Source organism: Hyaloscypha bicolor (assembly GCF_002865645.1).
Source record: "Hyaloscypha bicolor E unplaced genomic scaffold K444scaffold_141, whole genome shotgun sequence".
Classification (NCBI taxonomy): domain Eukaryota; kingdom Fungi; phylum Ascomycota; class Leotiomycetes; order Helotiales; family Hyaloscyphaceae; genus Hyaloscypha; species Hyaloscypha bicolor.
This window is the reverse complement of record NW_020194643.1, coordinates 420,433-434,602: the sequence shown is the minus strand read 5'-3', so window position 1 is coordinate 434,602 and position 14,170 is coordinate 420,433. Positions and strand designations below refer to the sequence as shown.

Genomic DNA, 14,170 nt, shown 5'->3' with positions numbered 1-14,170 from the left:
CTGGCTGTACCACTTGTAAGTAGGTTCTCCTTGGTCTGTATGATCCAGACTCTGATCAGGGCATTCAAATAGGATTCGACGCTTAAAATGTGACGAGACGAAGCCGGAATGTATGAGATGCCTTCGATTCGAGGGCCGCTGTATTGGCTACCCGACACGCAAGGAAAAGCAATCATTATTCCGACACAACCACGATCGCAACAATTCCAGCACTGCCTCTGGTAAATCCGTCCCAATCGCTCAGAAGACTGACGCAAACTTCATACGCTCCTTCGATACATCTGTTAAGTTTCGCAACAAGGATGAACACCTCAGCTTCCTCGCATTTCAATATACAACCAAGGATGCATTGTGTCCGTACTACACAACTAGCAGCTTTACTTTATGGGACACTGTTTTGCAAGGATGTCATAAGGATGACTTCATCCGTGATGCTGTGATCGCGGTTGGGGCTTTGATAACATGTAATCGGAAACTGGTGAAGGATAGAGATGACAGACTAACGCGGGCACCATACGAGTATACCCCTCGCTACCAGTTTGCGCTCAAGCAATATGGACGCGCAGTGAAGAAGATGGGGATGGAGGTGTCGGGCGAGGAGCCAACATTGCGATCAGTTTTGATTGGATGTATCCTTGTGGTCTGTTTCGAAGCAATGTTTAGTAACCACGTTAAAGCTTTGACGCATGCAGTTGGAGGGCACTCAATCCTTCGGGGTTGGCTGATTTCTCAAGAGCATTCGACTTCTGACTTTTCAAAAAGTAAAGAGATGGCAAATCCAGCGGAGAGTGTCATCGAAGGCGAACTAGTCCGAGCTATCTCACGTCTGGACTTGCAGGTCGTGTCGCATACAGTGGATCCCCGACCTACACAAATTCATAAGGAGCTTCACGCAGAGGGGGCTGGAACACTCGAAAATATGCCCTCGATTTTCTCAAGCTTGGGAGAGGCGAGGATGTATTTAGACTTGGTTCAGCGCCGCACCTGGCACTTCGTGTTGGTGGTAGAAGGTGGACAATATGCGGAAACTGGCAAGGTCAAAGTTGAGGTGCCAATTGCCAAGCAAATTGGGACTATCACCCTGACAGACTGGGGCGAAGTCCATGGGATGTCAGATGGGTATCTCATGCATTCGGGTGAGATATCGCGATGGCAATCAGCGTTCCAGTCTCAGCTTTGTTCATCGAAGTATTGGAAAGCGGCGATGCTGTTGCAGCTACAGGCCGAGACCACAAGAGTTGGTCTTCACGGTTCTCTGAACAGGACAGAATGTGATTGGGATCGCTTCACCCCTGATTTCCAACTGATGATAGCCCACGCAAAGCAAGTCTTCGACGAAGAGTTCCTCCGAGACTGGCATGGATTCGCATTCGACGGCGGGGTAATTAAACCTTTGTGGATGATTGCTTGCTACTGTCGGGAACCGGTGACACGGCGGGATGCTATTGCTCTGATGAGAAAAGTGGCAGCCAAGGAATTTGGGATGCTTTAGTTCATGCGAGCGCTTGTGAGGTACAGATGTTCAGCGAAGAAGAAGGGATGGACGGGAATGGATTCATTCCTGAATCGGAACGATTCAAGATTACAGGAGGCTCGATCGACGGACTGCGGAGAACTGGAACAATAACCATTCGAAAGGTCGGGAGGAGAAACGATGGATCGGTGGACAAGAGAACTTTCTCATCGACGTTGTGAAAGTACATCTATACTAAGAAATCGGAGGACCTTTACCTGGTCTTCGGCAAAGGGGTAGCGGCCGGAGAGGGAGCAATTGTTCCAGCAAAGAATGAGCGAATGATGGCTTGTCCTAATGTGCCTGCTGACCAGCATCAATTGGCAGAAAGTAGGGGATCACATTCGGTGTTACTATGCAAGAATGCGAGGTACTCGTATTCAGGATAGGCACCAAGCTCAAGATACGCTTTGGCAGAGGTTGGGATTCGGGAAGGAATAGAGGAGTGAAATTTGCACTGGCAGTATTGTCCCATAGCCCCTTCCAATTGGAGATGGCCTGCCGCTTACTTCATTTGAGACCAAATGTTTCATTATGGCGCCTTTTATTGATCGGCTCGGACTATCCCATCCACTTATACACCAAACATACATACAAGAAAGTCGTAACAAAACATCGCTGTCTGTTCATGCATTTGGAAATGTCTGTTCACCCAGCTCTTTGCCACCAAGCACCGCCAATCGATTTCGCTAACCATCGATCTAATAGCCAATCCCAGAGAGACCTCGAGACTCCGTTCGATCACGACTCCCAACGGCCTGGCCCGTAATCATCTCAGGTCGTAAAGAAAGCCCGCTCATCTATAAGCATATAGCTACCGGCTCTCAAATGGTCGGCTTTCCCAGGAGCAGGAAGCAGAACCATGCGATATTCAAACACATATGCAATGGTCGATCGGGTTGTTCGTCCAACTATCGATGACCAATCACTCCAACAAATCAAGTGCTTTGTACTCCAACCCATTTCTCGCTGTACTTGTTCAATTCGTGGTAGGGAAAGGTGTTTCACTTAAGACGACAATGAAGAAAAGGTTTTCAGGGTACCCGATCTTTGGAAAACAAACCATTATATCGCGGGGGAGAAACAGTGCAAGGCAAAAGGAAACTCGTTTGCCCAATAGGAGCTCCTTGCTGAGCTCCGGTTTTCAAGACTGCGCCGAAGGTAGAAAGGTAGTCGAATCTTGTTCAACTCCGTCGATGATATTGTTCTTAGAATGTCATCGGTGTGACTGCTGAACTTGGGATGTAACCTTCTCCTCAACGGTCCCCTCAGGATTCTCCTCTCTCATAACATCCATGCTCTTGCCCCGTGCTGGAAGTAACGTTCCGAGGCGTTCGGTGGAAGCTGGTGGGCTCTTATTTCGCTCCTTCTCAGCACCCTTTTCTCGGTTCTCCTCTCGCTTCTCGCGCATCTTATTCTTAATCCAGCCCAAAGGACCTTTCTTCTCTTCACCGCCAACACCAGCAGAACCACTGTCGTTGCTTGATTGGAGATGAGTGCCGACTAGCGTAGAATCAGAACTAACGGGTATAGTGTCACCGGCGGAGCTCTTGCGTGGACGGGCTGAGCTGCCAATCGAGCTTGAACTCGCTCCTGCGCCAGCATCAGACCCAAGACCCTTCTTTGTTGGAGTGAGAGCGTGACCCAAAGATTGCGAGTCATCTCGATGCCGTGAAATTCTCCACCTGGAGCGTTTTTCTTTCTGTTCATTGGTACCGGTATTATCATGATGATCAATATCAGAATGATCGTTGATTGATGATCGAGAATGTAGAGATGATGCCGGAGAGGCAGGCTTTAGTGTACGCTCAGATTGTTGCGAGTCCTCATGTCGAGTAGGGAACTGGGCAGGCTGATCGGCGCGGGGTGTCTCTGTCAAAGGTGGTGTTGCATCAGTGGTAGGGTTTCTGGATGGGATGCTCTCCAACTGAGGATGCTCTGCAGTCTCACGGCCGGTACACGCTGCAGGAAGGCCAGGCGACTGAGCACCGCTTTGTTGGCCATTAAGAGAATGTGTTGAGCTTTGCGCGCTGGGATTGGAGCTCGTTGGGCCGCGTTTCTTTTTGAGCTTATTCGGTGGCTTCTTTTCGCTGTCTACAGTAGGAGATCTTTGGAAGAAGCTTGATACATTGCGCTCGCGATTAGGGGTGGAGACAGCTGGTTGATCACCGAGTAATCTGTCTTGACTTGTCACAGTAGAAGCTGCATTTGAAGATGGAGCTAGGCTCGAGACTGGTGCTGGTCCGGGTGATGCAGGCGTTACATTAACATTTATCAAACCTGCAGCCGCAGGCGAGAGTCCTCGTGGAGTGACTTGCTGGTTGCTGGAAAATACGCCTGCAGTTGGCGAAGGCGATCCCGAATTCTTCTGTAATCTGTTCGAAGGTAGCCCTGGAGATCGCTTTGATGGAACTGTATTGCTTCGATGTACGCCGCCTGTTGGTGTTGTCGCCAATGCTGGACTTGCAGGGCTCGGAGCACCAGTAGATTGTCTCGAGTTTCGTGAGGAGACTGACACATTACGTCGAATGCCTCCATATTTCCGTACACTATCAGCGCCAGCACTCGCATTCGAGGAGGATCGTGCAACCGCGTTCGATTTTCCAGGAGTATTCGGTGTCCCAATCGGAGGTGTTCCACCGTTCTGAACTTCTTGGACAGTCTTCTCGTCAGCAGCAGTACCACGCATTCCGATAAGGAAGTTATCCTGATTCTCAATCAAGAAAATCAACACGTCTTGGCTCAAGCGATACTGCTCCGGCCGCATGTCATGCTGTGGATGCGAAAGAATTCCTGGTTGGAAAATAGCTGCGAGATTTGCCGAGGTCATTCGGTTCTCGTCGGATTTTGATGCAAAAACGGCCAGTAAATCAAGAATGTAGAGGAGGAGTTGGCGATTTAGCGGGGGCAGCTCGGTGATCAATTGCTGATAAGTGGCAATAGCTTTGTCATGGTCGAAATCATCCTGTAGTTGTGGTCCCTCCTCGTCGCCAACAGCTTCCTTCGTGTGGCCGGCCAGAGGTTCTCGAAATCGGTCGTATAGATCCAAGGGCACAATCGGCTCGGGAAGGTTGTTCAGATATCTCCTCAACACGTTTGCCGCATCGTGTACCGTGTATCCTGCCCAATCCAGTCCCTTTCCATACCGGTCAGGTGAGTCGAATATCATCTTCAATTCCTTGATTCGCTTCTCAGAACCACTCAGGCGAAAAATTCCTTCGACATTCGTAGCTTGAGTAACCTGTTAGCTTACAAGGTCCAGACGCGTTGAACAAAAAACGCACCTTTCTCCTTTAGATATACACCACACTTCGCCACCACAATCGGGACATAGCCATATATGTAGCTCTTTCCTTCTCCGTCAACGAGCGAGATGGCAACGTTCGCATAGGTGATGCTCTGCCGGAGCGGGACGCCGAAGATGCCTGGGGCTGGCTCGGGTTCTGGTTCTACAGGTTCAGCATTTGACTCAACATTTGTTTCAACATTCGCTTCAACAGGTGACTTCCATCTCAATCGGGTAAAAAAGCGTAGTACAACATTGCGCTTCTGAACGGGAAGTATACCAGCACCCAACGCTTCACTTGAGTCATTACCTAGCGGAGTAATGAACAGACTGCTGTGGCGTCGTCTCCCAAACTTGTCTCGCTTGACACTGGGACTGGGAGACGTGAGTGAAGGTGTGTGGATCAACATGCTTTGGGATCTCTTCTGTCTCATCTGTCTCATCTGCTGAGGAGGGTTGTGTAGAAACAGACACGAGTGTCGTCTTTGGGGCAAGTGTGCTGGCTGTGCTGACTGATAGACATTGTCGAAGATAGAATTGCTGAAAGACAAGCTTCGTCGAAAGCCCTTGGCCCCGGCTAAGGCTAGTGTCTTTTCATCTTCTTCAGACGGGAGCAACCCATCAAAAGCTGGCGAGTCCTCAGTCATTGGGTATTCGATGAAGTTTGCGGCTCTAAGGCCCGAATTTTCAATGACTGGTGTAAACTCCCTGCGAGTGTAGAGTTCACCAATGTAGAATGGAGTGTACAGATCGTTTTGCAGGCAAGGACGCTGAAAAGGATGCTGAGAAGGATGTTGAGGATGACGCTGAGGGGGATGCTGGCAAGGAGGCTGCTGAGGTTGTTGTAAAGAGGATGGTGAGGAATTACCATGAGTGTCATGATTCTTTGTATTCTTCCCAAATGTCTTCCACCATGATTTTAAGCTCTGTTTTGTTGGAGGCGATGTGGCTGCAGTGGAGGCAAGAACTGGGGCAGGCTGTGGGTTCGCGAAAGGCTGCTGGGAGGTGGACGAGGCTGGAAGGTCGGAAGCCATGATGGACGCGCTCTATGTGAATCTGCAAGTCGCCGATATAGGGGGTATCTGGTGAGTCCAGCGACAGGACTCCGCAGTGGACCGACAGGTCCGGGTAAGGTTGACACTGGCCCTCAGGCTGTCGATGTGGGGAGTGAGCCGCGGGACTGATCTCAATTAGCTGGCAGAAGACCTATAGCTGTAGCAGAAGTCTTCTCGGGGTCGAAAGAGCTCAGCAAGTGCGCGATGCCAGCCAGAATGCCCTCGGGTAGATCAGCAAGAGGAGTGTCGAGTTTGAGTTGTAGACTTGGCTGGGCGCAAGACGCGACCGAGGGAAATGACGCACAGGATGTGCAAGTGAGAGTGGCTGGAGTGGAAGCTGGACTGGGCAATGCAGAAGAGGACGAAGCAAGCTAAGTGGGAGTTGAGCCGCGTCGTGCGCGACAAAGTGAGATGGGTTTGCCAGTATGGAGGAGTCGGTCTCTGAAGTTGGAGAGTTGAAGTTGAACTCTGGGAAAGCCGCTAGCGGCTAGCACCCGCCCTATCACCAAGGAGGAGAGGAGAGTTTCTGACTTGTGTGTCTGATGACACCCCAAAATCTGCAAATCCCATCGGCCTAAGCATTTGCACAGTCCGGGAATGTCTCTGGTTCACGAAGAGGATTGATCTCAAGTAGATGCTGTTTAGATGAAGCCGATTTGGTTTTCGCAGCAAAGTCATGGTCTCGACTCACTCCCAAACGTTGACAGGCCCGGATTTGCAGACCGCCCAGTAGCAAGCAGGCTTTTCCAATTTTAGACACTCAGCAACGGCTTTGTGCCTGAATTGAAGGGCAATAGCTTAAGAGCATTGTGGTGGAGGACTGAGAGAGAGGCATTCATTTACAAAGGACTTAGAGAAAATGAATACACAGTTCAGACACATTCTCAGCTGAGACTACCATGTCATGCATAACAAATTTCTATGTACTCTGTGCCTCTCAAAGGCGAGTGCCTTTTTGCTTCTTCCTCTGAAAAAGGATCTGACTGAACAGGGATGGGATGGATAACCTCCGGCCGCTAGGGATCGTCTAAATTCTGCAGTGGTTCATCACGAACGCCAAAAGATTCGGAAGCTTCCAACATCTCAATCCCCCCGTATTGGAATCGCAATCCTCGACCCAAAATCAACTACGGGTACAGACGGATTGAGCCAGAGTCTCCGCCTGCTTCCATATCGCCTCGCATACATTCAAGATGGATGGGTTCGTGCCTCTTCAGGACAATGATCCCTCGAAAGTACTGACAACATCAACAGACTTACGGCCGCCGAGCAAAGAGAGTTTGAGTCTCGAATGCAGAAGAAGCAAATGAAGGAATTCATGGGCGTGAGTTGAAACATTTGTTTGGTCAGATACGAGCTGCAGGTTGAGACGTAGAGCTATTTCGTTGGATGAAGTTTGGCCTTACCTTGGAGCTTCCTCCCGCCTACCGCACACTCATTTCGAAGCCTCTATCAAATTCTCAACCATCTGCTCTCCATTCAAGTATGGAAGATGTCCAGTTGGAAGATTCCTTGGCTGGGCTTGCTTGTCATCTTTCGCCACGTCCGCTGCGTGCCACTGCCCGGATCACCTATCTTAGAATTTCACTGACTCTCTATCACCCAGATGTTCTCACACCTCGTATCTCACTGCTTCGATTCCTGCGTCGACGATTTTACCACCAAATCCCTAATCCAACGCGAAACCGGCTGCGTATCTCGATGTGTCAAGAAGTTCATGGCGGGGAGCGAGAGGATTTCACAGAGATTCCAAGAAGGGCAAACACAAATGATGGCTCAACCTCCTCCGGGTCGATAAAAGTTTCGCTGAAGTGAGGTGGGGGTTCATACTTGATGAGTTGTACGATACAGAGGATGGGAGGCTTCTTGTGTGGTAAAATACCTAGGGAACGGGTGGTCGTCCGGCACCGAGATTAGAGTGCTTAGATGTGCATGTCATGAATGGGAACCAGATTCAACTCCTGCAGAAGCTACATTTCAACACTCGAGGGCTTAGGGACAACTATCGAATACTTGTTTGATACTTCGTTGGACCCACAAGCTCTTGTTTCGGTCGCCAACCACAAAATCTTCTCAAGGTTTGCTCAGCTGGACTTTCATCCCAGTCTCTAACAGACTCCCGTTCAGGCGAGTGCCACCATCTTCAGCATCAGAAATTTGAGCTGTATTTTGCCAATTTATGTTAATTAGTTCGCTCTTGGCCAAGAAGAGGTTGCGCACGTGATAACTGTTTTGGGTACATTGCCCTCCTTTGCCTTCAAAAATAATCCACCATAGTCACCTTACCCTCTCTACCTCTTAGCTCGAAACCTTCGTTCCATAGCATCATCGCCTCCACCAGCGCTTGTAACCGCAATATTCAAAATTGTAATATCCCGGAACACAGGGACTCAGAGATCGTCAGTGTACCAAAGCTTGCGTGCATTCTTTGCCTTGACGAGCCGCCGTCAGGAGGCCTGGAGGCGTATCTTTTCAGACAACCCTCCAGCAGTTGACGGTAGGGGTGGATAATTATATATAATCCCCACCCTATTATGGTATAATTATAAATAAAGCTCTTGACCCCATTATGCGTTATTTTATGTGGGTCCAATGGAGGCTTGGAATTGGACCAATCACAGGGCTAGAAATTAATGCACGTGACAACCATTTCTCCCACTTTGCAGAACCATCCTTCCTGCATATCAGTAAAATCACCACCAAAACCACCACTATTAACACCACTATGTCGCCTCCAACCAATGCTAATAGTGCCCACGGCGACAAGCTTACCACGGCTCAATTTACCTTCATTTATCCTACCCCTGGATGTGGATTTGTAATGAAGAAGGCCCAGTGTAAGCACTGTACGATTGCCCCCAGGGCTTGGAATATTACTACGAACCAGGGCCCTTACTTGAAGATTTGCGAAGGTTGGAAGAAATATCAAGTGGATTACTATATTGATTTGGTATTAACAAAGAGAAAACAGCCGTCTGTGGCTAATCATTTTGTGATCAGAGACTCTACTACGGAAGAGCTATTTACACTCGCTATTTATACCTCTACTTGCAGTTTCTCCTAATTCGAAACCCCCGAATAGAGAGCCTTTTATCTGAAACTAGGCTTTAAAGCTCCGAATCGCAAGACCCTTACTGGGTCCCTCCTTTCCTCCTGCTATGATAAAATCAAAGCCAAAGTTCAGCTTATTGCAGATGCGGCATCCTATATTCAAATTATTACCGATAGTTCTTCGAATATTGGCAAGGTGTGTATTAAAAATACATCGTTTCTGGTAGATAGCATATCATATTATTGGAATTCAATTGGAATTAGTACTATAAAGGCAGGAGCAGCTTGGATAGTTAAGAACGTAATCAAAAATGCGAAGGAGATTACAAAAGGATATCTCAATCAATGGACTGCTTTCTCCTCCGATACCTGCAATACCCAAAGGAGAGTATGGTCTGATCTTATTAAGTAACCAGAAGCTTCTCACATTATTTCTATACCATACGATTCCTATGGAATTTAACTAATCTTTAAAGATCTTCTCTTTCCAGGTAAAGACCTCTTCTAAAACCAAATCGTTACTATAACCGGTACCTTCTTTAAGAACTTCTCTAATAAGATCGTCGCCGCATTCTCGAAATCGGACAAGCAATTAGCATATTTACGGGAAGCTATAAAGAAGTACGGAGGAATCGTCGCCTTAATTACAACTATTCCAACTCGCTGAGGCACACAAGTATATCAAATTGCCTCTATTAACAGGTCATCCGAAGCTTTAAAAGCATATACCGAACTTCCAGACAATAATCCTCGAGAACCGGTAGTAATTAAGTCTATACTCTACTACAATAATAATGATTAGCAAAAGAACAAGGTACTAGAACGGCTTCTTGAGCCTATTCATATATACCAAAAGATATCCGAATCGAATTACTCAATACTTGGGAAGATATATCCTCGTTAGATGGCAATTAATACTCACTTTCAAACATACCGGATATAAGGTAGCGGGCTATAGTAGAAGCAGGTCAATAATTACTATATATGTATTAGTAAAGGCAGATAGACCGTACAAATAGATATATAACTTTAACCTGTCTATCTGATAGCATATATACTCTTTCCAGAAAACCATAGTATTATTCTTACGGATTTATTTGCCGCTTAAATTAATGGTTTTATATTGGAAAAGCTTGGAAATAAGGGTTTTTACGAGTTCTTCTAATATAAGAAGAAGTAAGGGAATTTCCATTCTTTAAACCCTTATTGGACTCACTTTTCTGGTTAATCTATACCCTTTTGAGAAATCTCAGTAAGTTACTAATATCCTAATTATTTATATACTAATTATAGTAGGTAACCAAGTCTCCAGAATTATTGAAATTAGCCCTTGATCTTTTATATATAACTATAACGGCGGGATTAATATAATAGTCAAAGGCTCAAAGTTTAAAGAATCTCATATATTGAAAAATACTAAGCTATAAAACAAAGTAGGGAGGATGCCTCGACCTTTAGTATTATTCCGTCCAAATAATTCTGGCTTAGCTTCATTTTGTACCTATTTCCGATATCCTGTCTTTAGCAAATCATATCCTTATACTAGCTATTATATTACCCCTCCCCTAAAGAGAAGTCTAAATGCCTTTATTTAGGGAATTATTTAGCCGTAATATAGAAAAGAAAAAAGAGGAAATAATAGCCATTAATCCTATTTTATCTAATTCCTATAGCTTACTTATAATTAAAATATAGTCTTGACTTTACTAGAATAACCTAATTCCTAGTATATTCCGGCTAGTCCTTAGTATCTATTACTTGTATTATACCTATATCTATATTAATAATATAGTCTGGAAGTACTATATAGGCTATAGCTAATATTAGAACTATTATTATTGGGCGGTCTTTAAATAGGGATAGTAAATCGAGTTTATTTATTAATATAGGCTTTAATATAGTAGCTTACTTGCCTTTCTTCTTAGTTAGGATAGTAGTATTTGGCTTAATTATACCGTTTCTAAGCTACTTAATTAATTTCTGGGCCTTCTTGAACTTAATATATATATTCTCAAGTTATTTCTCTATAATAAAGACTTATATATTAAGGGCGGCTACTTGAGCTATTTTATTATTAAATTCCCGGGCCTTAAGCTATATAATTTTGGTTTTATAGGAGTTTCTAAGAGGTTTTCCGACTTCCTAAATAGTATTATTTACTAATTTATTAATATTTATAAAATATTACTTTTTTAATTTGGCCTTTAGGATTATTTACTAGTTTTTGGTTTTAAACTAGTACTTTATATAATAATTATTACTTAATATTATATATCTTCTAGTTATAATAGGTATCTTAATACTAGTTTAGCTATTTTTATTATAGTTAGAATTTCCTTTATTACTAGAAGTCTTTCTATTCTTAGTCTTTTTATTATTAGAATTCTTATTATTATTTAATATCTTATATTTTTTTTTAAATAAGCTAGCCTTATTCTTTTTTACTTTCTTAATATTTGGCTCTATAAGATTAATTAGATAGCCTTTATTAGTACTATCTATTTCGTCTATTTAATTATTAGACTTATTATTACTAGTAACTAAAACTTCTATTTTATTATTTTTAGAATATTTTACTAAAATATTTTCTATAATAATTTTAGATATATTCTTAAAAATAATACGGGCTATATTTTATATATTAATCTATTCTTAGATAAGGGAATTACTATTTTTATTTATAAAAATAATTTGGCTAATAATTATATTAATAATAGTAATAGCTACTAAACTTAAGATATTATTACTATTATTTAAGTTATTTAGGATCTAGTAAATAGTCTTATTTAATCTAGCTACTAATAATATATTACCGGGATTTCTTATTTATTTCGTTTTTATTAATAATTCTATTAAGGTAATAATAATAATATAAATAATTAAGGTTATAAAGATTAAAGTAATTAGAAAGATTTCTCTTAATTTTTAATAATATTTTAAACTAATATAGGTAAGTATTTATTTTTAGTTTAGCTTTAAGAATTTACTTTTTTTTTATAATTTGCCTAGATAATAAAACATAATCTAGTATAATAAAGAAAAGTATTTTATTTAGATTTCTGGAAAAGAAAAGAAATACTAATATAATAAAATAAAGGAAATATACTAGAATTTAGATAAAATCCGGGAAATATCTAGGTTTTTCTTTTTCTTCTCTAATTATAAAGGCCTTATTATTAAGATTTATTATTATCTAGGTAGTTTTTATTAAAATTATTTTCTTTAATATACTAAATCTATTTATTTAACTAGATAGGAAGTCTTGCTTTATTAGAGTTCTATTTATGAAATTTATATAATTTAAATACTAAGTTCTTAAAGTTTAATATAAGTACTATTTATTATTTATATCCTATTTCTTTTATCTAATTTTATAATAAAACTTATTATAAAGTACCTTAAAAAAGAGAATCTTTTTAACTTCCTATTCGAGTTTACTATTAATTTTAGTAAAACTAGGCTCTTTATTAATCTAGCTAAATAATAAATTAGTAAGATTCTTATAAAGTCTATTTATATAGAAAATTGGCTAAATCCTATATAATAAAAGAAAATCTAATTAATATAAATAGCCGACTATTTTATTAATCTTAAATAGTCTAATAAGAAAATAGTTTAATTTATTAGATAAATAATTCGTTTTTTATATCTTTTTAATTATATAGACTATATCTCCTAAACCAAAATCCGGTTCTTACTATTTCTTATTAGCTTATTTAGCTTAATACTCCTGAGCTATTACTATATATTCTCGGGTATAATTAATAATAGTATTAATTCTTTTAGCCTATTATTATATTTCTTCCTAATTAAGTTTCTCTTTTAGTATTTTAAACTCTATTATTAGTAATATCTAGTTAAAGTTTAGCCTGGATTTATATTTATAATTAATTATTAAGGGAAATAAGCCAGTTAATTTATATAGGTAAATAATACCTATAATATTAAATACTAGAAATAAATTTACCTAATTATTCTAGAAATAATTAATAAAGAAATAAAGTCAGATATTAATAATCTAGTTAATAATTTCTATTTATCTATTAATTTGGGTATATTTTATAATTAAAAGTTTTAGCTTAATTCTAGTTAATCTTAATAGTTTATTTATAAAATCTAAAATGAATTAGGGTTTTTAATTATTTATAATAATAAGAAAAGATCCTCGAAATTACTAGATATAGTAATAGAATAGGCTAGTAGTAGTTCTAGCTATAGTATTCTTAATTATTAGTAGGCTTATATATTATTTAAATAATTAATTAACTATAATAAATATATTATTATATTTTTTATTTATAGAACCAGAAATATAGAAGTCTATAAATAAATTATCCTATATTTTTAGGAGAACTAGTAATAGATATAATAAGCCTAGTATTTTATTTCTTGGCTTATAAGACTTTTAATATTTATAGTAATTTATTATAAAGCAGTTAATATTTATAAAGAAAGTAAATTACTAATAAAGTCTTTAAACTAGGATTTTTGTCTTATTTTAACCGGAATATATAGTAGTTATTATATTATGGATTTATTATAAGAGCCTAATTTATAGATTATTATATTTATCTAGTATAATAAGTCTTTTATTATAAAATATATAGCTATTTAATATTTCCTATAGTTCTGTATTTTCCCGGGCTTTCTTATATTTGTTTTTTAGGACTAAGTCTATCTAATTAGCTTATAAAACTTTAATTATAATAAATAGCTCGTTTATTTCTTCTATTTTAGTAAAAGTATAAGCTATATTTATTATTTTAGTAAAAGCGAGAATTAGATCTAATAGAATAACTTATCTAGTTCTTTTAGCTTCCTTAGCCTATTTCTGGATTAGTATAAGTTTATTTTTTTCGGGATAAGATATTAGTAATAATATTATCTTTATCTAGCTAATAGGTAATTTAGTAATAAAATTATAATAGGAAATCTATTTATTAGATTTATTATTTATTTAAAAGCCTCTTAGTATTAAAATATTTAAGAGCTTTATAGTTAGTAATAATTAGAAAATTAGATAAGCTAATTAGTTCTATTTACTATTTCCGGAGTTCTTAAATAATAATAAGAAGTTCCTTATTATAAACTTTATAATAGCTTTTAGCTCCTTAAAAAGCTTTAGAATAAAACGAGATCGGGTACTATTATTTATTCTCTGGGCTTTTTTAAGAAAATATATCTATAATAGCTAAATTTAAATAATTAGTTTCTAGATAAGTTTTTCTATTATATTTAAAATAGAGAAATATAAGAGTAAAGAGA

General features: G+C 40.0%; 3 protein-coding genes across 3 annotated transcripts; 2 read left to right on the top strand and 1 right to left on the bottom strand.

The window, feature by feature from the left end:
• Positions 1-70: 70 nt before the first annotated feature.
• Positions 71-1,492, top strand: K444DRAFT_541197 (uncharacterized protein; the record flags this gene model as incomplete). Its single annotated transcript, XM_024875778.1, has 2 exons — positions 71-229; positions 344-1,492. Coding segments are annotated over 2 exons (1,308 nt in total), but the record flags the coding sequence as incomplete, so codon positions are not given.
• A 1,237-nt stretch (positions 1,493-2,729) lies between these two features.
• Positions 2,730-5,833, bottom strand: K444DRAFT_646633 (RhoGAP-domain-containing protein; the record flags this gene model as incomplete). Its single annotated transcript, XM_024885222.1, has 2 exons — positions 2,730-4,744; positions 4,798-5,833. The coding sequence occupies 2 exons, from the start codon at positions 5,831-5,833 to the stop codon at positions 2,730-2,732; spliced, it is 3,051 nt and encodes a 1,016-aa protein (XP_024730615.1).
• A 1,009-nt stretch (positions 5,834-6,842) lies between these two features.
• K444DRAFT_618895 (uncharacterized protein) lies at positions 6,843-8,052 on the top strand. Its single transcript, XM_024881419.1, has 3 exons — positions 6,843-7,055; positions 7,109-7,178; positions 7,461-8,052. The coding sequence occupies exons 1-3, from the start codon at positions 7,048-7,050 to the stop codon at positions 7,650-7,652; spliced, it is 270 nt and encodes an 89-aa protein (XP_024730614.1). The 5' UTR covers positions 6,843-7,047; the 3' UTR covers positions 7,653-8,052.
• Positions 8,053-14,170: the final 6,118 nt, after the last annotated feature.

What these genes read in the sequence shown, in the direction of transcription:
- K444DRAFT_618895 (XM_024881419.1), top strand. An exon ending in AAATGAAGGAATTCATGGGC is followed by an intron (nt 7,179 to 7,460) that starts GTGAGTTGAAAC and finishes TCTATCACCCAG; the next exon opens with ATGTTCTCACACCTCGTATC.